Source organism: Gallus gallus, chromosome 23, assembly GCF_016699485.2.
Source record: "Gallus gallus isolate bGalGal1 chromosome 23, bGalGal1.mat.broiler.GRCg7b, whole genome shotgun sequence".
Classification (NCBI taxonomy): domain Eukaryota; kingdom Metazoa; phylum Chordata; class Aves; order Galliformes; family Phasianidae; genus Gallus; species Gallus gallus.
This window is the reverse complement of record NC_052554.1, coordinates 831,985-855,750: the sequence shown is the minus strand read 5'-3', so window position 1 is coordinate 855,750 and position 23,766 is coordinate 831,985. Positions and strand designations below refer to the sequence as shown.

The 23,766-nt window shown below is 45.5% G+C and overlaps 1 protein-coding gene and 1 non-coding gene across 27 annotated transcripts in view; both read left to right on the top strand.

Moving 5' to 3' along the window:
- The window catches only part of PUM1 (pumilio RNA binding family member 1), a 69,924-nt gene extending 49,501 nt beyond the window's left edge, over nt 1-20,423 (top strand). For 10 of the 26 annotated variants that reach the window (XM_015297541.4, XM_015297542.4, XM_025142979.3 and 7 more), the window contains 11 exons: nt 419-562; nt 1,465-1,761; nt 3,524-3,760; nt 8,289-8,556; nt 9,081-9,210; nt 9,981-10,115; nt 11,314-11,451; nt 13,080-13,205; nt 14,149-14,270; nt 15,645-15,837; nt 18,636-20,423. In XM_015297541.4, the coding sequence (XP_015153027.1) occupies nt 419-562; nt 1,465-1,761; nt 3,524-3,760; nt 8,289-8,556; nt 9,081-9,210; nt 9,981-10,115; nt 11,314-11,451; nt 13,080-13,205; nt 14,149-14,270; nt 15,645-15,837; nt 18,636-18,767 (1,922 nt within the window). In that variant the 3' untranslated portion in view covers nt 18,768-20,423. The remainder of the gene's footprint in view (nt 1-418; nt 563-1,464; nt 1,762-3,523; nt 3,761-8,288; nt 8,557-9,080; nt 9,211-9,980; nt 10,116-11,313; nt 11,452-13,079; nt 13,206-14,148; nt 14,271-15,644; nt 15,838-18,635) is intronic. The other 16 variants (XM_040651699.2, XM_040651691.2, XM_040651695.2 and 13 more) reach the window with 4 other exon arrangements.
- On the top strand, nt 16,205-16,290 carry LOC112530238. The gene has a single exon (XR_003071732.1). It is a non-coding gene; the product is annotated as a small nucleolar RNA SNORD103/SNORD85 (small nucleolar RNA).
- Nucleotides 20,424-23,766: the final 3,343 nt, after the last annotated feature.

Genomic DNA, 23,766 nt, shown 5'->3' with positions numbered 1-23,766 from the left:
CTGCCTTATTTGTGTGTGCACACAGAACTGCTCCAACATGCAGTGGGAGAGATGGAAGCGCAGTGTGCTCACATGGAGTGTGCCAGCACAGGCTGTACTTGTAAGGAGAAAGAAATAGTACTGTAGTATTTTAAGACTTTTTTTTTCCCCCTCTGAATAACTGAATTTACACAAAGGGCATATAGGAGCTTCAGGGAAAAAAATTCTTCCCTAACTGAAAGACTTAGAGGTAGAAATGTAAGTGTGGAAGTTGTGGATGGTTAATGCAAAGAACTTGCTTCACAAGAATCAAAATTGTTGTTGCTTTTCCCCTTTACCATTGTGATTTTCATTTAGAAGTGTTACCAAACTGCAGTTGTGTGTGCCCACGTGTTGTGCTGCTTGTCACCTCACCTTGTGCTGTAACTTGCCTCTGCAGGGTACCCTGTGCTGGCTCCTGCTGCTTACTATGACCAAACTGGTGCTCTTGTGGTGAATGCGGGGGCCAGGAATGGTCTGGGGGCACCCGTGCGTCTGGTGGCTCCTGCACCAGTTATCATCAGCTCCTCTGCAGCACAGGCAGGTGAGTTCCAACCCAGCCAGGTGGAAAGCTGCTCCCACCATAGTGCCTCGGTCCACAGAGACTGGGACTGAGCCCCTCTGTGACCTTCTGGCGATGATGACTCACTTGCCCTCACTGAGATCCACTGCAGGGATTTTGTTGAGAGCTTCTTCTGGACTCATTGTGAGCTGAGCCTTGAGAAATAACCCTGAGAGGTAGCATAGCATAAATGATGATGTTTTGCTGAATTTTGTAAAGGGCATTAGCCTATGTCAAACTCCCAAACTGAGAGCCTTGCTTACATAAAATGTTATATGCCTGGTCATTGCCATGAGTTGTTTTGGTTCGTATAAGGGTTCTTTTGGGAGTTCAAGGTTTAAAAGCAATTTTTCAGCAAGAATTGGTGTGTAAGCATTCCTGGCCAGTGTTGCTAACAGATTATGAAATGGGCTTTTAAATTGTTTCCTTGTAGCTCTTGTTTATTTTGCTTTTTTTCCTTGTGCTTTGGAACTGGTTGGAGAACAAAAGTATTTGGTTTTGATTTTCTTAGCACTGCAGGAGTGGGTTTCACGCACTGATTATTTCTAAACTCAGGTTCCTTGATCGGCTAGCACTACGTGTGTGTCTGAGTTACTGGATCCCAGATCTTAGGGTTCTTGTTTGATCCACGTGGGTGTAATAATACAAACAGCAGTAATAATAATTTTACACTTTGGTATTCAGTGGCTCTGTGTGAGCCTGATGGAGGAGCATAGGTTTAGAGTAAAGAGGTGTTTGAAGATTTTGATGTGAAAGGGAGATTCTCATCCTGAGAAAAAAAGAAAAAAATCTATAGGAAATAAAAAGAACCTGATGAAACTTGACTTCCTAACCAGGTACAAAATGGATTTTTCAAACTCTGCTTCCTATTACTTTCTCTACAGCAGTTGCAGCAGCGGCAGCTTCAGCCAACGGTGCTGCGGGGGGCCTGGCAGGAACCACCAACGGCCCCTTCCGCCCCCTGGGAACGCAGCAGCCCCAGCCTCAGCCGCAGCAGCAGCCCACCAACAACTTGGCCTCCAGCTCGTTTTATGGCAACAACTCACTCAGCAGCAATTCCCAGAGCAGCTCCCTCTTCTCTCAGGGCTCTGCCCAGCCTGCCAACACCTCCCTGGGCTTTGGGAGCAGCAGCTCCCTCGGTGCCACTCTGGGGTCTGCACTGGGAGGCTTTGGGACAGCAGGTAGGAGCTGCAGCTGCTTCACTGGGAGCTGTTTTGACTTTCAAAATGCACACTGCGTTCGGATGAGGCTTCTTTTAGCAGATAATATATTAAATTTGTTGCACGCAGTTGATGTGTTGTCAGACATCCTTTTGCTGCTGCACATAAAGCTGTTGAATAGCTTTGGATCACCTCGCCTTTACTTGCATGTGCTTGGTGGAGATACTGGCCTAGCAGGAATTGGCTCCGCAGGGGTAACTGTCTGTGTGCTGACTCTTACTCAGCATTGGCTGAGGAACTTGCTTCTGATGGCTTAAAGAAAGTGGTTTTTGTGCTTTATTCTGGGCACTGTTTCTATCTTACAGCCCAAAAGAACCCAGTACTTGTGGTTGCAAGAAATACGGAAACTTTCTTTTGATTTGCTTGTAAGGCAGTTGGAGACAAAGATTTTTTTCAGAATAAAACCAAACCAGAAAGATGTTTGTGGGTTGAGATTTTTTCCTTTTATTTTTAATTGATTTTATTTTTGAAGTAGAACAATTGTTTTAATTGCTGCTTAGTCTTAGAGGTAGTAATTATGTCCTGGACTTTCCTGCTTTCATCAGTCTGAAGGGCAAGTTAAAGCATGCCTTTGGAACCTGGTCCATCAGAAGAGGCCAAGAGATGCAGTGTCCCTGAATCAAGTCAAAGGTTTATTTAAAAGCTACTCTAAATGTTTTCTTTAATCCCAGCCTGAAAATGGGAACCATCTTGGATTAAAGTAAATGCAGAATTCACTTCTTTCATTCCAGTTCATTTGACTAATTGAATTCAGTGACTGGTTTGCACAAAGCTGAGATGCACATGCTTGTTTTCCCTTGATCCATGAACAAAAATGTGACGCCGTTGCTTCTAGAAGTTACGTACAGTCATGGAAAAAAAATGATTAATTCACTGCAATCATTAACTATTCTACTATTAAATGAGATTTTAATGCAAATATGATTATTTCTCAAGTGTGCTTGAAGAGGTTTTTATTTCATTTACAAGAAAACTCTCCAAAATGTTGTTTTTATGTGCTTAAGTTAAATTCTGATTTCAATCTCAATAAACCCTGATGCAAACAGAAGTAAAAAAAGAAGTGACTCCTCAGCTGTTCTCTAATATAATGAAAGGTGAGAAGGAGTGTTCCAAGGAAATGTACACGAAGCTATATATGCTCTTGAGTAAAGAACAGGTGAATTCTCATGTTGGATTTGTTTTAGCTCTAATGGCCAAAGAACAAATATGAGGCAGTGCTTGTAGGGAGATCTAATAAGTTCCCTTAAACAACATGAAACACTGAGGGGAAAAAGCCCTTTGAAGTATAGAAATCCTTCTTTTCAGGGTTCAGAATCAAAATGCAAGTGCTTGCACCCAGAAGCCAAAATGCTTGCTGTCATTTATTCTTTTCATTTTGTCACTTCCTTTAGGTAGGTCTTCTAATCTTTTGGCTTTTAGGCTTTTGGAGCTGTGTTTCTGGATGTGTTCTCAGTATGAAAGCTACTGAACTATAAGAAAGAAAGGCAGGATTTGGGCTAATTATTTGAACCAAGGATTTCTAACTTGGTGACCAGCAACATGTCTGTAATTACTGCATTTTGTTTGGGCACGTGCAGCACCCTTAGGAAAGCAATACCACCACACCAGGGCATTGCTTATAGGTCCTATTATATTTTTTGTCAATTCTGAAGGCATCTTCGGATTTTATGTTGTCTGAGGCAATTTGTTGTCCTCACTCACATCTGCTCTCATCCTCTTTCAGTTGCTAACTCCAACACTGGCAGCGGCTCTCGCCGAGATTCCCTGACAGGGAGCAGTGACCTGTACAAGAGGACATCCAGCAGTTTGACACCTATAGGACACAGTTTTTACAATGGCCTTGGGTTTTCCTCCTCTCCTGGACCTGTGGGTATGCCTCTGCCCAGCCAAGGACCTGGCCACTCTCAGACTCCACCACCTTCCTTATCTTCACATGGATCTTCTTCCAGTCTAAACCTGGGTAAGAGCCACAGTGCCACTGTCCGAAATTACTGCTGCTCTGCTCTTGCTTTGTGCAGAGATGCCAGCACCTGCCCTGCTGTGTGGATGAGGTGTGTGTGCTCTGCTTGCTGCTCTTATTCCTGCCGCAGGTTCCCTGCTTTTGCAGGAGTTGGTGAAATGCTGAAGCAGGAGTTGCAACACGTACAAAACCTACAAACAACAAACATTCTTTGTTGGCGCCTCTCTCAGTAGCTGAGCTGTCAAACAGGAAGGGATGTGCATTGCTCCCTGAATTCCTCATCTCTAAATTAACATTAACTTTGATGACATTTCCAGGTGTTGTAAAAACAGTTTTCTCACACAGAGAAACCACCAATTGTTTGTTATCCTTGAACAGAATAGATACATAGGGACTGATCTGTAAGCTTGTCAGATGTTGCAAAATATCCAATCAGTTTTCAATAATAAGTGAATTAACTTAGAGTAAAGCTTCTTCTCTTAACCAAAATATGTAATGTTATCTGGGGCAGTAATTCTAGCTGAGGATTTTGTTTTTGCTTTTGGAAAATTCCCATCAGAATAACATTATCAAAGGCACATTAGCACATGGCTTTCTTAGTTTTGGTTAAATACGTTGCTTCATGCAAGGTACATCTCTTAATTGGTCCAGAACTGTTGCATGCAATAAAGGCTTTCAAATAAAGCATGTATTAAATAATAAAGCAGTGCTGATCTGAACTTCCTGAAGCATTCATTCCCAAGCTTCATAAACAAAAAAGACGGGTTACTCTTTGCATCTGCACCAAATAATTTAGGGTTTGTTCACAGTATTACTTTGTTTTGGTTCTGTCAAGTGTCTGTCTGGATTTAATGCAACTTTTGTTTCTCAGAACGCTTCCTACATGCATGCACACTCTATTACCCATCAGATAGTATATTTGATTACTGAATGTGTGCGTGATAAATGCTGATTCTGGATAAAGGTTAGCATGAAATAGTAATAAATTGGATTTTTGAGATCAGCCTTAGATTTACCATCTCCTCTTGTTCTGAGCTTTAATAGAATTGGAAAGAGTTTTAGCTTTATTTATGCAGCTGTATAGTCCTTAAGATGGCAGTTGAATAGCTGCAATAAATTAATGCTAAAGACTAACCAGAGTCAAATTCTGGCTCTAGGAAAAGTCTGTTGCCCCTGCAGACAAACAAAAGAATGAATCTTAAAAACTGGCTCAGAGAAAGGTTAGTCTGTTCCAAGAACAAACACTGAAAAGAAAGGAGAGCTGTCATTTACACAAGTGGACTGTGCCCCAGAGCAGTTAGCATGAGTCTTCCCATTCTGACAAGATGCTCCTTTCCCTGTAGGAGCTTTCAGCCTTCTGTGGCTGACTTCATGCTTTGGTGGTTATTGCAGGAGAAGTCTCACAGCTGGGTGTGGGTTTTACCTGGAAATCTGTAGGATCATTTTACTGTGTTGTCTTTCACCTGTAGTGTAAGACACAGTATGAACGCAGTCACCATTTCTTTGAGTTATTAAGTTTGAATGCTATGAAAGCATCACAGGCATTATAAGAAGCTTGAAGCAGACTCCTTTTCTGGAATGATATCAAAAATTGTTTGTGATAACGAGGCTGAGGAGAGTTTCCTTAATATATAAAAGTGAAAGGACAGATGGGAACACTCAAATGTGCTATTTGCCAAAAGGGAAATTAGAGCAGCCCGGTGTAGAGCTGAGTCCCGTCACTGTGTGGTGTGGAGGAGTTGCTTCATGTAGTTCAATTTCAGGGTTACAGGATGACTTAAGTAGCTGGTGCTAAATCCCATTTGCAGTCAGGAGAGGTATGGTTAAATGCTGCTTGCGTGGTAGGTTTGGCTTTGTCACACAGGGATGTGAGAGTTGGTTGTTTGCTGGGCTTGTTGTAAAGATTCAGCTCCTGCTCTTGTAACTTCCTGAGAGCTCATGGCTGTGAAAAATGTTCTTTGTCACGTTACTTTTTTCTGGTGTTACGAGGTGACCTTTTGAAATATCTGGGCAAGTAGCTGAAGTCAATGTGCAGCCAGTCCTTGTGAAAACTGCTGAGGGAGGAGAGCTGAGCTAAATACATGCTTTAAGCTCAAAGGTGTGTGCAACATGTACAAGTGTGCATAGCTGAGACAAAAGCACTGTAGGTTTATACAGTGAAAATACAGCCTTCCTCTTGTCAGTCTGTTTAGAACCAGAACTGTGCCATGTCTGTTTCTTCTGTACAGCTCCATGTGCTGTATGCTGTCAGAGTGCTTAGTGTGGGCAGCCAGGTGCTGGCACGGCCTGATGGCTGCAGACAGCTTGCAGACCTTCTCTTGAAGCTTGTTCTGGCTGAGGACACAGGAATCTGTCAGTGCCAACACCTTCATAGAATCACACAGTGACTTGGGTGGGAAGGAACCTTAAGGATCAAGTCTCAGCCCCTGCCAGGGGGTAGCCAGGTTGCTAACCAATAGCTTTGCAGGAGGCACGTTGGTTCTCTGGGACTCTGCCCCTCTGTTCCACCTTGGTGTTCCCACAAGCTTCATCAGTGCTTCTTCCCCTCCCTGCCTCTGCATGTGGCTCTTGAACAGAGAGCATTTTCATTCTGGTAAGATCACACTGAAGCCTCCTCTACCCATCTTGTAGTCCCACTCGCGCATTAGGGTATAGGAGCTTGAGATGCTTGGGAGTTTGGAAGATGGGTTTCAGAAGCACTTGTGTTATTAGGAAACCTGTCCCTGCACGGTCTCTAATTCTCAGTATGATGTTGAACCTTATAGAGAGACCCTTAGGAAAACTGAAATGGTTTAGTTAGACCCTTCAAAATGATCAGAAGGTTTTGCTTTGCAGACCTCTGGTAGAGAAGACTGACTGTACAAATGGTGTTTTACCTTCAAACTAAGAGACAAGACATATGTGATAGCAGCATGAGTGCTCAGCTCTTTCTGTTTACAGCCATTTGTAGCAGATCAGGAAGCAGTTTTTCATTTCAGTGCATTGTGCCATGGCTCTGACCTGCTCCAGGCTTTGAAAAAACAAAGGGTAACTGAGTGCTTGGAGTGCAGTGGAGACTCTCAGTACACCACTGCTCATTAATTTGGTTTCCTTTACCTTAGAAGATATTGATTTCATATTCCCTTTGCGTATGCTGGTCCTTCCAGCAGTAAGGAATATCACTTAGTCACTTGTTAGAGCTCTTAATTAGGAAGTTAGGTAGAGAAAATGCCGGCCACGCCATTGGCAAAGTAGCACAAGAAAGAGATGGGAACGGGAAGTTCTTGAGTTGCTTTCCTCCTGAGAAAGCAGAGCTTTGGCAGCAGGTGGGGAGAAGTCAGAACTTGCCTGCCCAGCTCAGAGATGGGGAAACTTAATTGGCCTGTTATCAGATACTTAATTCTCATATAGCATTTCCTGCATGGAAGCTTCCTTGGGGCATTGCTGGCAGGGAGTGCGGTTCACTGTTCTTATTTTTTTTAATTAATATATGTATATTGTTTTGGACCTGTCATTTGCATGGCTGTTGGGAGAAGGCCTGTTCTCTTTGCAGACAGACCTACCGACCTTTGTCTTTGAAGGTCTTCCCTCTCCTTTGCAAAGATCGCTTGTGGATTTTTTCAGGTGGTTTCCCTTGCTGCCTCCCGTTGGCTGTCCAGGTGGCAGGTTCCCATGTGATAGGAATATTCTTAAGAGATCTCTAGCCCACTCAGGAGAAATCACACACCCAAGTAGCTTGCAGCCTTTGGCCAGCAGAGGGATCCCGAGCCCTGCAAAAATGAGTTCTCTGCTGTGCTGCTGAAGCACAGTGCAGAAAGTACAGGCAAGAAAATGGCATTTACAGGTTTAAGCTGATGGCTGTCAACACTTGCAGTTTCCTGACTGTGTGATGGATATTTCCCAGACCTATTACTGGGTAACAGAATGCTTTCTTAGTATGAATGAAAATCTTCAGTACCTATTTGAAAGGATTCTTTGTGATCTTCATTGCTTTTAACTTATTGGTATTGAATAGTGATTTGTTTTGTAATCTTTGTTTTTCTACTTGCTTCTTGCTGCCTTTTTGCTGTCTAATTTTGCTTTAATTCTGTCCCTATTCTGATGACATTTCTGTTTAGATGGGGTTGGATCAGCAGCAGAGTAGGTGGGGAAGAAATGAAAGTGAGGAGCAAAGTAATTTGAAATCTCAAGTTGTCAATCCCACTGCTTGCATTTTTTGCTATGTCTGGTTTAGACAATGCCAGCGCAGAGTGAGGAACAGAAGTTGTTATAGCCTGTTCTTTGCTGAACTCTTCAGGTCATCCCAACCTAATGCAAGTGCCATGCTAAGGAGCTGTTTGAATGTATTCCCACCCAAATTATTTTGGGGGCAGTTTGTTTAGCTTGGTTGAGAATACTTCCCTATTTGAACTGTGTCATAAATCCATCTTGGTGGAAAAGGAGTAATTAGAAGTAAAATGTCATGCAAAGGTTGTACATCCTTTTGAAATGAAACAACCAAGGAATTCATTTGCGTCTTTTGAAACCCTTTGGTTTTTATGACTTGCAGGAGGGCTCACAAATGGGAGCGGCCGTTACATCTCTGCTGCTCCTGGAGCTGAAGCCAAGTACCGCAGTGCAAGCAGTGCCTCCAGCCTCTTCAGCCCCAGCAGCACACTGTTCCCTTCGTCTCGCCTGCGCTATGGCATGTCTGATGTTATGCCCTCCGGCCGAAGCAGGCTGCTCGAAGACTTCCGCAATAACCGGTACCCCAATTTACAGCTGAGGGAGATTGCTGGGCACATCATGGAGTTCTCCCAGGACCAGCATGGATCCAGGTGGGATTTAAAACCTTGCACTGTGGGGAGTATTTGCCACAGCTGCTCTTTGATTTGACATGGTTTGCAGCTTGCATTGCATCTTGAAGTAAAGGAAAAGGAGGTGTGAAGTGGAAAAGGCGATGTGAAAAGACATTAAGCTGGGTAGTGTAACTCTGACCCTCCTTTTTATAGACTGGAGTCAAGTTCTTATAGCATGGTTTCCCTCTCCAAAGAGGAGTTTGCTTGCTAGTCCCACTGGTACAGCTGAACTCATTTGAAAGCTGCCTGGATGTGAGACCTTGCTGTGTTACTCTGTTGAGATCTGCTTTGCTTGAGTTTTTGGGATATAGATAGTGGCACGTAGGCATAGACCTCGTGAGTGCCACCACTCAAGGTTTCAGATTGCTGTGATATAGGGCACTTGTATTTTAAAGACCTGTGTTTTGTTTTAGCTCAGGGTGTGAAGATTATGAGTGGATTTGTATTAACAAATGCTCTGAGGACACATTTGCCAGTGGCATCACAGCAGCCTTATTTTTCAGATTTATTCAGCTGAAACTGGAGCGTGCTACCCCAGCAGAACGTCAGCTTGTGTTCAACGAGATCCTCCAGGCGGCTTATCAGTTGATGGTGGATGTATTTGGAAATTATGTCATCCAGAAGTTCTTTGAAGTAAGTCTTCATTCCCCTCTTCACAACTCTTGCTCAGATGCCTGCTGTCCTGAGGCATAGGATGAGTTCTTAGAAGCTATGCCATTTGGCTGAGGTTGGGTATCTGACTACACTGATGTCATTTTATCTCCACGTGCTGCTGCATCATTCCTGTTGGGGTGACTGTAATATGGGACTAAAAATCTCTTCTGAAGAATAGATTTTGCCTTTTGATGTGAAAAAGTTGGAGGAATAAATAACATATTGAGGAGACTGAGATCCAGTAAATTTTAGTTTTCTGTCCCCGTGGATGCTGCACTGAGCTGTCAGTTCTCTCATGTACTTAGAAATAATACAAACTTTGGAAAGTACTTGTGTTAAAAACACAACAAACGGCATCCACTGAAGAAAAGTGTGTGTTTCCATGCAAGGAGAGTGAGCAGCTACCTCTCTCTCCTTATTGGAACCAGTCAGTTCCTTCTTCACTCAGCCTTGGTGATTTTAGTTTGTTTTTTAATCCACTAATTTTATAGCAACTCTCTCAAGGGTTACTGCATTAGCAAAGTGGCACGTCACTCTGGAATTTGTTTCAAATGTGTCAGGCATGTCAGAGCCAGAACAAACATCTCACTTGTGCCTGTTCAGATCCATTGAGCTGTGGCTGTTATTTTTTTTTCAGTAAGTACAGTGTTTCTTGTTTAACACTACGGTATGACAGAATGGGAGGGCTGCTGTGCTGCTTGACCACACGAGGGTTTTGTGCTTGTGGTGACTGGTTTTAATCTTTCCAGTTTGGCAGCCTGGAGCAAAAGTTAGCCTTGGCAGAACGTATCCGTGGGCATGTTCTGTCCCTGGCTTTGCAGATGTATGGATGTAGGGTGATCCAGAAGGCCCTTGAGTTTATTCCCCCAGACCAGCAGGTAATTGTAAGTTTCAACTTTAACTTTCTTCTTGATGTTGAACGTTTCGTGCTGTTCGGTGACATGAACTGTAATCTTTTGTTACTCTTGGTTTTGCTTGTGGATGGTGTTCTTTTAGTTTGGTTTATGGTACATCTGTTACGTTTCTTGTGCATGATAAGTAAGTATGTGATACTGTTTTTGGGTCTCATTGTCATCTCCTTGTTCTACTGAGCAGCTAATGGCATTGGTTCTCTGTTAATTCCCTGCAGTCAGATGATATAGGCTGGCTGGTGATGGAATTACAAATGTTAGTGAATAGAAGATGCTTTTAAATCCCTTGAAGTAAATTGTGCCAAACTTTTACTATGATATATTTGCTGGGATATTGCTGCTGTGATATGTGGGTCAGTACCCTGCTTCCCACAGAGCGAGGTGCATGAGGACCTCCTAATTCCCATCAATCCAGGCCCAGTGCTGGAGAAGGGCTGATAATAGCCTCAAATCTACTTAAATCTCATTAATAAATCCATTCCAGTAGGATTTTATTAACAGTGAGTTAAGATGAAAAATACACTCTACAAGCTAGCTACTAAAGGTGTTAGGAATCATTGTATAGGAGTCTCAGTGTAGATTATTAAGTTAGGAAAAAAAAACAAAACACCACCACCAACAAAAAAACACTGAAATAGAATTTAGAAGTGTGCGTGTTCCTTTTGGGTCAAGCCCAGGTTCACTTTAGCACTATGCGTGCGTTATGGTAGTCATATCTAGAACTTGCCTGCTTGATTTCCCTAATTACAGTATTATTAGCTTGCGTATGCAAAGTACAAGTTTTTCTCCCAGTGATGAGTGAAGCTGATACTTAAAAGTTTGTGAAGTTTGAATGTCATATTTCTTTTTGAGAGGAGCAGAGGAGGGAACAATAAGTGCATAGCAAAGTTATATATTGAGGGAATAATAGTCACTAATGTGAACACTTAGGTTTAGGAGGATACTCGTGTAATGAAGAGTGTTCCATCTTCAGAATAGTGTTGTTGTAAGTGGCTGCTGTATTGTAGCAGGTTTCATCTCAGCCCCTGGAAAACTTCCCTAAGATTACTGAAACACATCGGTGTATCATTCATGCCTTCCATGTTCTTCTACTGTGCTTAGCAGCAAAGCTTTGCCTTTATCAGCCATGAATCCTGGTGGTGCTTTCTGTTTCTTTCTCTCCTCCTAATAGAACGAGATGGTACGGGAGTTGGATGGCCATGTCCTGAAGTGTGTAAAAGACCAGAACGGTAATCATGTGGTGCAGAAGTGTATTGAGTGTGTGCAGCCTCAGTCCCTGCAGTTTATCATTGATGCATTTAAGGGACAGGTAAGTCTTTAACCAAGATACTGACTCTCATTCTTTGCATTCCTATCAGTTGCTTCGAAAAGCACAGCAATGGCTGTAAGTTACTCATGTGTTTGGGGACGTAACATTTAGCAAGTAGTACCTGAAAGGTGAGTGAGCCTACAATGTGAGCCTAGGAATTAGTCAGCCATGTTTCTGTTGTCATTTTCGGGTATATCACAGTAAAGCAGCCTTGTAAACATCTGTTTTACTGCAGCATTTAGTATTTTTGACTGATGGGAAGAAAGCATGTGTGTTGTTAATTTATCTTCATAGTAAAGGTGGTGAGCAGTTTTCTGATGAGTATAGTACATTTTCATTATGATTCTCTCCGTGAGGATGGCTTATAGACTACTTCCTAAGAGTATGAGATCAGGGGCAGAACGTGAGTTTTGTCTCGCAAAGCATAGTTACCTGTGCTTCATTATCCCAGTAGTTCTGGATTTGAGCTGTATAGCTCCTTTGTTCTGGCTGTAGTTGGCTTGTCTTCCATTACAAAAGTGCTGTTCTGGGTGTTTCCATCTTCAGCTTAATTGGCTTTGGAGAGTGACTTTGAAGTATTGAGGGTTTTGCCACAGGGATGTGAGGATAGCCTGGGGTTATTATAGCAGGAACCAGACTTTATTAGCTTGTCTGCTCTTGGAACATCTGCAAAAGTGTTGACTTGCTTGGCTGTGTCAAAACAAGCAGGATTCTAGCTGGGAACTTGCTCAGCAAATTTGCTGGTTCACATTTAGCTTTGGACCTTCCCTCAGGGAGTTAGGCAAGGCAGAAATACATCTGGGAACTTGGTGGATGGCAGTGAAATTTCTTTGGCCAGCTGTCCTAGTTTCAACTGAACTTTCATATGCAAGCTTAAACTTACTACCTCAAGACTTTTTTTCTTCTATGGTTCATTGCATTCGAAAGTCTATTTTCCTGCCCACTTTACTGAAAATAGTTATTAAAAATTTGTAGTCTGTCTACTTGACATCAATGCTTGGATTTGCTGCTTCTGTTAATTTTAAGCCAGCAAACAGGACTTTGTGCTTTAGACAGAAAACTACACAGCAATAATAAAATGAATAGGTATCATGTTCTTAGCAACAGATTTTATAATCCTTTAGAAATGAGGAAGAAGGTTTCTTGTTGTCACTTCTGCTAAGCACAGTGAAGGCTTTTAAACAAATCCAAATACTTGAGGAAAATCCTTTGAGTATTTTTAACCTTTCTGCTTCATACTATCTCTTACATAGCTTTAATTATGCAACTGGCAAACAGTACACTGGATTTATTCTTCTGAAACTTTTAACACAGCTTCCAGTAATGCTTGCCCATCCAGGTGTTCTTTATATTAATCAAGATACTTTACCATTTGTTTCCTGTTCATAAATGGAGAAGGTGAAGCACAGGTAGGGACGTGGTGTGCCTGCAGTCTCCCCATGGCAGTGAGGAAGCAGATGTTTGCACTATCTCAAGCTGCAGTGCTGCAAGCAGAGTTCTGGAGCTGACATTACCTCCCCTGTCCGGGAAAACCTCCATGTGTTCATTTAATTCCTAAAGGTTTCTGGGATTCACCAAGACTAACAGATGTGTTTCTGCCTGTGCTTGTCTGTTTTTGTTGAACGCAGGTTTTTGCGTTGTCTACACATCCATATGGCTGTCGTGTGATTCAGAGGATCCTCGAGCACTGTCTTCCTGAGCAGACTCTTCCCATCTTGGAGGAGCTTCACCAGCACACTGAGCAGCTTGTGCAGGTCAGTGTGGGAACAGGAGACTGTGTTCTGGGAGATGTTCTTAGGTTACTGTTCTGTATTAGGAAAGCTAGCAGTGTATATGGGATTGCAGCTGAGTGTTGCTGGGGCTGTGTGAGCATTGGGTATTCCATTGCTGAGGAAGAACAAAAAGGAACGTGGCAGGCAAAGCATCATCACTAATCATTTTGATTGTGTTCAGATATCCAGCAAATATCAATGTTGGATTTGAGTCCTTTTCAAAAGGAAAATTAAGTATTGAGTGGGAATGTTTCCTAATGATCTTAAAGGAGTTGATGCAAAGGGCTGATTCTGTGTAGGAAAAGAACATCCAAACATGTGTCAGTTCCCCTTCTTGCCTGCCTTTCCTTCTTTCAGTCCTTCTGGGAGCTCTTTTTTCCTAGGTTTTGTGCATTAGGACCCAGTGGATAAAACATTAAATGAGTCCTGTCCTACGTGCTCGTATTTAGCATGCTGGGAGAGGGAAGAGGTTGTGCCTGGAGGTGAGGCATCAAGGCATGCCTTTGGTGCTGCTGAGTGAAAAAAGTACCTATCTTGTGGTCTGAACATGGACACATTTCAAATATGAACATACGTAAGAATAGTCTTCTGTAGCTAGAACTCTGCCATCAACCTCCAACATCAAGTTCATGTGTTTTGATATTCTGGAACCTGGAGAAAGCAGTAAATGGAAAGGGAAAAATGTTGACGTTTCATGTTCAAAGAAGTTGTTTAGAGTTTTACAGTTGGTGCAGAGATGCGGTGCTTTACCTTCTGGTGAAACTCTAGAATGTGTGTTTTTGTAGAAGTGGGAAGTATTTGCATGATTTAAATGGTAGATGTTTTAATTAGTGTTCAAAGTTTGTAAGAATGAATGCACACTGGGAAATAGATTGATTTTAGTGGTTCCTGTCCAGATTTTCACACGCTTCTGTCTCTCAAACAGGATCAGTATGGGAACTATGTTATCCAGCATGTACTAGAGCACGGTCGGCCTGAGGACAAGAGCAAGATTGTAGCAGAAATTAGAGGCAACGTGCTCGTCTTGAGTCAACATAAATTTGCTAGGTATGAATTTGTTTCTTGAAGTCTCCACACCCTGTGAGAGTTTGGACACATGCTGAAGTTGCAAAAGAGTTGGGAGTGGGGTGTAGGAAGGTGAAAGGTGAAAAATAACTTTCTGTTGAACTGCAGAATACAATTTATAACTGCTTAAAAACTGGTCTGAGTGACTGGCAAGGTAGATTTTACTAGTGAAAAGAGGATAAAGATGTGAAAGAGGAATTCTAATCCGGGTTCTTGAACCTGAGCAGGAATATTGTGTTGTTTGTGGCTTTTGTTAAGTAGTCACTATCCCTTGGAGAACAAAATGTGATGAGCTTTTTGCTATCTCTGGGGTGCTGTGTCAAGCCACAAGAGAATTGGGGAAATCAGTGTAGCAGTGGTTCTTTGCACCCTGCTTTTCACAGAAGACTCTGATTCTGATATGCAAAGGCCTTGTGGTCCTTTTTGAGATACATGCATAATGCATCTCCAGTAGTAATGTGTATGTGCCTCTTAGGGAAGCTGAAGCAGTCTGAGGTTGTTAGTCCAGCTGCAGCAGAGCTAGAACATGGGTAGAAGCAAAATTCAGGTACCACAGGGGATGTTAAAATGAAGTAACACTTCCCACACTTGTGAGCTGCTGTTGTGTGTGCTTCTTGCAGTTTGCACATGAAGGCTGTGCTCTTTACAGGCTTAGTATACCTCTCTCTTTGTTATGGGTACAGTAGTGCATTGCTGCTTAGGAACACAAGGGAAGTACACCATTAAGAGGAATTAGAAGAGCATGGTCTGAACAGTGTTGTTTCTGCCTTTTCCACCCTGTTAATTAGTGTATGGTGTCCCCTGAGCTGAGCTCCAGTTATGGCAAATCACTTGGTGATTTTGTGATTCAGGCAGGGGTGCAGAGGATGAGACTAGCAAAACTCTTTCCCTAACCATATATCGTATTTAACTTTGCTCTTCAGAGAGCAGAGACTACTTATCTAATATATTCAGGAGTTTCGGAAGTTCTTTGCCTTCACTAAGATCTGTCATTCCTGATTGTATTTCTCTGTTGCTATAACCTTGGACCTCCATTCCCACTGAGCTCCACTACTGAGAAAACCAAACAAAGAACAACTCATCTGCTTCTCCAGGGTATGCTGTGAGAACAGACACTGATCTCAAATACAATGTCATTGTAGAGATGCACAAATAAATTTGGATGAAATAAAACCTGAAATGGTCTTCTGCCCAAATTTCCACTCAGATCCCAGGAACATTGCACCGCTCGTGTCACATTATTGCATTTCTGCACCAGCACATACGTCTGTCCCCAAAGGCCTGCACTTGTTAGAGAATGAAAAGCCCAGGAGGGTGGCTGTGTGCTCACCAGTTGCCTTTCTTTGATTCTTACAGCAACGTTGTGGAGAAGTGTGTGACCCACGCCTCCCGTACGGAGCGTGCCATGTTGATCGATGAGGTGTGCACTATGAACGATGGCCCTCACAGTGCCTTATACACCATGATGAAGGATCAGTATGCCAACTACGTGGTACAGAAGATGATCGATGTGGCAGAACCAGCTCAGCGGAAGATTGTCATGCACAAGGTGAGCAGCTGCTGTCAATTGATAAGGATCCCGTGTTTTAAGAAGTGGCACTGCCACACTGGTTGCAGAGAGAAAACAAGTTTGATAACTGCTTTTGCCTTTAGAATTTCCTGACAACTGGGGTATTTCAGAGTTGCAGGAAAGTACTAGTTGGTGTATGAAAATAGAAAAGAGTGAGATGCTGTTGGACTTAAAACCAGCTGGTTGCTTCAGGCAGTCTCTTCTGACCCAGTAACCCAGTTCTGCTCTCATGGCATAGTGAATGCTGATTAAAAAAAAAAAAAAAAAAAAAAAAAAAAAAGGCAAGGACTTCTTTTTGCTGTAGCAGTGCCACCAATTTGGTGCTTGGCAAGCTGCCTTCAGGAGGTCTGGCAATGATGACACACTTGCCCTCTCTGAGAACAGTGCTTGCTAATGAGAGAAGCTTTACATACTCAGCAGAGCTGAGCCAGACCTCAAGCACTAAGGCAGAACTGCTGGGTGCATTTCTGAGGGCTGCCAAGCACTGCCTGTCACTTCACATCCCTGCTTTCCAGCCCTGATCAGGAGAGTCACGCTGACCGTGCACCATGCTAGTGGGGTGCACCTGTTTTAAGTATGTTTCTTGATGAGAGACTTTCATGAATGCAAGGACTTCACGTGGGTCAAAAATGAAGGCATTTGGGAATTAAAGCAGCACTGCTGCCAGTCGTGCCATCTGAGGCTTGTATGCCTGCTCCCCATGGGCAGGAGGCTCTCAACGTCAGGCAGTGTCTTCATCTTCCTCCTCTGTGAACAGCATGCATACAAATGAGCTAGTCTTCAGGTAGACTCATCCTTAGGTTTAGGAGTCACTCAGAGTGGTTACTTTAAACCCAAACCTGCACTAGTCCAAAAGAAATAATTAAAATAAGTGTGTAAGTGGATATACACAGTCCAGCAGCAGCAAAATGACGTGTATCTTTGCTGACCTTTATATGAGCTGTGGATATGTATTTAAAAAAAAATCCCTACTGACACGTTCTTCTTGTCAAGCAGCCCTTTGAAGAACATGCTAATTAGGTTATCAGTGGGGCTGTCAAAAATAGAAGTAGGATGACAACTAAATAAGAGTGGCTGGATGTGAAGATTTCAGCAATGTTATGGAGCTGAATGAGAGCCTGGGAAAGCGGAGCACGTTGTCTGATCTTAAGCTGTAAGAATTGCTCACAGTGCAAACAAGCAGTTTGTATTGTGCTTTTGTTAACAGCATGACAACTGACAGAACTGATGGTTGAAATTACGTTTTAAGAAGTTTTAGAAATGAAGATAAACTGAGAAGTGTTGGACCTGGGAAGCTTTCCTGTGCCTTAACCTCTGGGCAGCAGCCAGACCTTTCCAGGGACTTCAGTGTGGGGAGGGCAGAGGCCATAAATCAGATTTTCCCAAGTCTGGTTCTTGAAGTTGAATTAAGTGAGTGAGCCTGAAGAAATGGGGTGAGCGAGGGGTGGGTTTCCCATGGGAGTTTTGGTCAGCCCTGGTGTATGCAAGTCATGGTGATGTATCTGTCCTGGGAGCGGGGGAGGAGAAGGGAGTGCTGCACATGATGGTCAGGCTGCCTCCTCCTCCTTTGCAGTTCCCACTGTAGGGTAAAAGGTCTGTTCTGGCTGAGTTACTGCAGAAACTTGCTGTCAGTGTGGGATATTTCTTGTGCAGTAAGAAAATGAATTGCTCTTATGTCTCGTTCCTCTGAAACTGTCCAGGAGAACTTCAGCAGCGTGGTGATGTTAGCACAGCTGGAGCAGTGCTAGCCCTTGTTTGGGTACTCTTCCACTAACAGTGGCCTGGCTCCAGTTACAGGAATTACAGGGGAGTTGGAAGCGACTTTTATTCTGAAATAGTATGAAGTTTTATTCCACAGATCTCTGCTTAAAAAAAAAAAAAAAAAAAAACTATTGTAAGTGTTAGGTTCAGAAAGAAACTAAACTACTGTTCAGCCCAGGAATGCTGCGTGCCTTTCCCAGCATCCCTTAAACACACAGCTGGAGTTCATACTGGGAGCCCTGTCAGGCTTGCAGCACTTGAGCAGTTCAGCCTGGAAGGAGGACTGTGCTGGCTGCCTGGCTCACAGTGCTGCTGGCCAGGAGGAGCTGCTCAGCCCACCAGCCCTTGTGGTAGCCAACCTAACCCTGGGCTGCATGCAAAGCAGCGTGGCCAGCAGGTCAGGGAGGTGCTCCTGCACCTCTGCTCTGTGCTGGTGAGGTCTCACCTGGAGCACTGCATCCAGATGTGGAGTCCTCAGCACAGGAGAGACATGGAGCTGTTGGAGCGTAACCAAAAAGGATCTGAGGGATGGAACAGCTCTTCTATGAGGACGGGCTGAGAGAGCTGGGGCTGTGCAGGTGGAGAAGAGAAGGCTGTGAGGAGACCCGAGTGTGGCCTTCAGTATCTAAAGGGGAGCGACAGGAAAGAAGGGGACAGCTGCTTTAGCAGAGCTGTGGTGATGGAACAAGGGGAAATGGCTTGAAGAGGGGAGATTTAGGTTAGATATAAGGAAAAAGCCTTCTGCACTGAGAGGCGGTGGCACAGGCTGCCCAGAGGTGTGGTGGAAGCCCCATCCTTGGAGACTTTGAAGGTGAGGTGGGGCAACCTGATGGAGCTGTGGTGTCCCTGCTCGCTGCGGGGCAGTTGGACTAGTCGGCCTGTAGAGGTCCCTTCCAGCTCTAAGGATTGTGTGACTGTGCCTTTCCTGCAGCAGGGCACAGCGGTGTGCAGGGCTGATCTCTTCGCACCGCTGTGGTTCACCTTCCTAAGCCTCAGTCTCTCTTCACACCCTGTAGATCCGGCCCCACATCGCCACCCTGCGCAAGTACACCTACGGCAAGCACATCTTGGCCAAGCTGGAGAAGTACTACATGAAGAACGGCGTTGACCTCGGGCCCATCTGTGGACCTCCAAATGGCATCATCTGAGGCACGGAGCTGCCCCGGCCATCCGGCATCCACAACCAGCAACCAGCCCTATTCCTATATACAGTTAGAGAGCGCGTTACGGTTGCTAAACTACTAAAAGAAGAAGAAAAAAAGCCTTTGTAAATTTCTTTAATTTTATTATGCATAACATGTACTAATTATTTTTTTTAATTAACTGATTGCCCTGCTGTTTTACTGGTGTATAGAATACTTGTACATAGGTATCACATGTACATGGAAGGCCACATTTTTGTTCACTGTTGTATCTATATTCCAAATGTGGAAACTTTCAGGGTGGTTGGTTTGAAGTACAAAGAAAAAACACACGACGTTTTTAATCCATCTGCCTTGCAGGCAACTCTGTGCAGATACCCGTTGTTCTCCTCTGACTCAGAAGTCAGCAGCAGGTTTGGATTTTAGTTGAACGGCGCGAGAGACGCATTTAATGCTGTTTATAAATATTAAAAAAGAAAAAAAAAAAAAGGAAAAAATCAACTTGCTATAAAGCTTCGGTTTAAAAAGAATTAAGTTTTTGAAACTTTTTAATTGCTTTATTTTTGGGTTATTTCTGTTTTATTTTGACTATAACTTGCTAAAGGAGGTAGCGTAGTGCTCGTTTGGGGAGGAAGATGGACGTGGCCAGGAGGGTTTTGCAGCGAGGATTGGGTGGGAGTCCTTATTTACTGCCTACTCAGTTTGTTCTGTTAACACGGAGAGACACCATTTGATTATTTAGCATGAGGAAAACAAACCCAACTCGGCTTTGGTCTTGCTTCTATAAATATATAGTGTATACTTGGTGTAGACTTTACATATATAAAAATTTGTAGTATTTTCTTGTTTTGATGTCTGATCTGTATCTATAATGTACCCTAGTAGTGGAACATACTTCTGACTGTACAATTGTACATTTGTAAACCTCTGTAATGTAAATGTGGAGAAGTTTGAATCGACATAAACCCGTTTTTTGGTAAGAAAAAAAAAAAAGAATTAGCAAAACCTGTGCATTTCAGTGTATATTCACACCTTTTATGGTCGTAGCATATAGTGTTGTATATTGTAAATTGTAATTTCAACCAGAAGTAAATTTTTTCTTTTGAAGGAAATGTTCTCTTTATACAGCCTAGTTAATGTTTAAAAAGATGCTTGGTTTTATTTGTCACCTAGTTGAGCGGTAGCGATCCTTTCTAAATGTTATACAAAACAATTCAGTTCAAAATAGTGTTTTTTTGAATCTTACAAAGTAATGTTTTGCTTATTTTGTGACAGTAAGAAACGAAAAGTGCAAAAGTACAGAACCCCCCCTAGTTTTCCTTACAATCAGAACCCCTTTTCACCTTGTAAAGTGTGAATCACCTTCCCTTTTTGTACAGAAGATGAACTGTATTTTGCATTTTGTCTACTTGTAAGTGAATGTAACATACTGTCAATTTTCCTTGTTTGAATATAGAATTGTAACACTACACGGTGTACATTTACAGAGCCTTGTGTATATTTCCAATGAACTTTTTTGCAAGCACACTTGTAACCATATGTGTATAATTAACAAACCTGTGTATGCTTATGCCTGGGCGACTATTTTTTGTAACTCTTGTGTAGATTGTCTCTAAACAACGTGTGATCTTTATTTTGAAAAATACAGAACTTTGGAATCTGGCCCGGTGCTTTCTTCCCTCTCTGCAGCTGTGGCTCTCCTGCCCTCTGCCTGCCCCGCGCGGGGGCTGTGCGGAGACGATGGAGTGGAGGAAGAGTGAGTGCTTATTGCCACCCGTGGGAATCCTTCCTCTCACTGCATATTTAAGCCTCCTGGGAGCCCTCTGAGCTCAAAGCCAGCGCCATCCATCCCTCCTGGGGAGGGGTAGGTTCGGGATGAAGGTGTGTGTGTGTGTGAGCTGTCTCTTGGTCTCTGCAGCTCTTGCATAGACGGACAGGGAGTAGTTTTCCCCACTGCCTCTTACGGTTTCCTTTTGTTCTCCTCCACACCTTTCTTGCAGGGTGGGTTCCTGTCCCTTCTGGACAGCTGCTACAAGAGGTAGCACCTGGATATGGGTTAGTAGTGTAGCGGGTGGTAATGGTGACAGGAGGATGGTTGGGCGATGATGCTCCTGTAGGTCCTGCCCCACCTTCTGATCCTATGATTCTGTGGTCCTATGATTCTGTGCTGCGAGGGGAAGGAAGGTCGGTGGGTGTGGATGCACCACAGCAGTGAGACACAGTGACGGCCGAGAACTGCCGTGGAGCTGTTGTGACTGCAGCTGAGCACTGAGCTCATATCTCCATGGAAACTTCCCCGACTCCCAGACCTCATTCCCGGCAGGCGCTCAGTGCTCAGCTCCGATCCATGGCGGGGTGGGCAGAGTTGGGGTGGTTCCTCCTTCCCTGCATCGTTTCTCACCTTTGCCTGGCGTTCATCATCAGCTGCTCGCTGCCTGAAGGTTGCACACTTCTCAAGCTGCTGGGGCCCGTTGTCCGTCCCCTCATGAAGTGCTCTGGGTCTGTTCTCCACCCCCTTGGCCGCGTTTCTTTTGCACACACCTTGTCCTGACCCTTAGCTCAGGCTGCTGGCCATGGGCGGTGCTGGGGGCACAGCTGTGTGCTGCAGCCCTGCTGTGTCACTGCTGGAGGGGGCCGTGGGGTAAGGGGTGCTTTGACGTGGGGCAGGCCTTGCTCCATCCTGCTGGCTGTGGGCTACCGTACCAACCACATCCCACCCCGTCAGCTGTGTCCCATCACATCGGTTGTGATCCACCATCAGCCACATCCGTCATAGCAGCTGTGTCCCACCAGCACAAGTTGTGACCAATGAGGTCGGCTGCATCTCACCCGTGAGCCACACCTCACAGCAGCACCCATATCCCACCACGTCCTCAGTGTCCCACCACATCACCCATGTCATCGTCACCATCACAGAATGGCCTGGGTTGAAAAGGCCCACAATGCTCATTGAGTTCCAACCCCCTGCTATGTGCAGTCGCCAACCAGCAGCCCAGGCTGCCCAGAGCCACATCCAGCCTGGCCTTGAATGCCTGCAGGGATGGGGCATCCACACCTCCTTGGGCAACCTGTTCAGTGCGTCACCACCCTCCGGGTGACAAACATCCCACCACATCACCCCCACCCCACCACACCATCACCACTCTGTCCCAAACACATCCCGTGTTTCCCACCACGTAGAATCATTAAGAAAGACCTCTAGGACCCCCAAGTCCAACCGCAGCCCACCCCACCGTGCCACTGACTGCATCCCTCTGCCCCACATCCCCACGGCTCCGGGACACCTCCAGGGACGGACGGCGCCCCCTCCGCCCCCCCGGGATGTCCCACCGCGCCGCTCAGTGCAGGGAGCGCCGGGGACCGCTGCGGGGCGGTGCAGCCTCAGCAAAGGGCTCCTCCTCCCCGCCGGCACTGAGGCATCCTTTATTATTATTTGCGTCCCGTTAATTATCGCACAATTAAGGCGGACAGAAGCTGCAGCGGCGCCCTGAGGGCTGACTGAGGGGATCCGCTTCACCCCCGCCCCTTTGGGCGCCCCCGCTCAGGGATGCGCCGTGCGTTGTAGCCGAATTAGGCTGATTTCCCATCCAAATCCAGGTGATGTCCCTTCGGCCGCCTCCCTGCTCCACGTTCTCCTCTTCTCCCCACGTCTCTCCCACCCACCCCCAGCTCTGCCCGTGGGTCCCGCTGCCATCTGCCCCACGTCCCCTCCTTCATCTGTGCCGGGTCCCGCTGCCATCTGCCCTTCATTTTCCCCCATCTGCCACAGGATCTGTCCCTGAACTCTTCCACCATGTCCCCCCTATCTACTCATCCCCCCATCACCTCTGCATGACTATATCCACCCCCGAGTCCCCCTCATCTACCCCTGGCTCCCCTCCATTCGTCCCTGCTTCCCCTGTCCCACTTAGCCCGGCCCCCTATCTACCCCATGCTGCTCTCTCTACCCCTGGATCCCTCCGTCTGCCCCTGGGTCCCATCAATCTGCTCCAGGTCCCTCCCTACCTGCTGCACCCCCCTAGGCTCCTCCATGCCCCCCCTCTGTACCCTTGGGTTCCGCCCATCTGCTTGCTCCTGGGCACACCTGGTCTTTTCCATGCCCTGCTATCCACCCTAGGTTCCCCCATCTGTCCCCATGCCCCCCTGTCTACCCCCGGATGCTCCTCTATCTACCCCTTCATCCTTCCCTATCTGTCTCCGTGCCTTCATCTATGCTGGGGTAACCCTTATCTACTTTTGCATACTCCCCATTTGGCCCCAATGCTCCCTAACTACCCACGACCTCCCACTAAGTTCCCCCGTGCCCCCCTAACAACTTCTGGGTACCCCCATCTATTCCCATACCCTCCTTTCTACCCCGGGGTACCCCTCTCTACTCCTGGCTACACCTGATCATCCCCATACCCCCACATCTACTCCTGGATCCCCCCTATTTCCCACATATCCTCTCTAACTACCCCTGGGTACTCCCCTAACTGCCCCTATATCCTCTCTATCTACTCCCATGCCCCCTAACCACTGTTGGCTACTCCTCTAAGTGCCCCATCGCCTTCATCTGCCCCTGGGTACCGCTCTATCTACCCCGCATCCTTCCCTATCAGTCTCCAAGCCCTTTATCTTCTCCTGGATACCCCCATAGCTGCCCTGAACTCCCTCTGTCTATTCCCCCCTATCTACCCCTGGGTCCTCCCCTTCGCCTCTACGTCCCATCACTCAGCCCGGAGTTTCCCCGTTCTTCCCCACTCCTCCCCTCCCTACCCCCGGCTGCCTCCCTCCATAGCCCCGCATCCTCCCCATTGCCCCCCACTCTCCCTCCCAACCCCGGGGTAACCCCTATCTACCCTTCGACACCCCCATCCTCCCCCACACCCCCTCCATCCACCCCATAACCCCCCTCTACCCGCCCCACACCCCCCCCTCTCCCCCCAGCTCCGATCACACCGTGGCGGTGTGCGGGGCCGTACCGGGGCGGGGCGGGGAGCGGGGAGTGGGGCCGGGCGCTTCC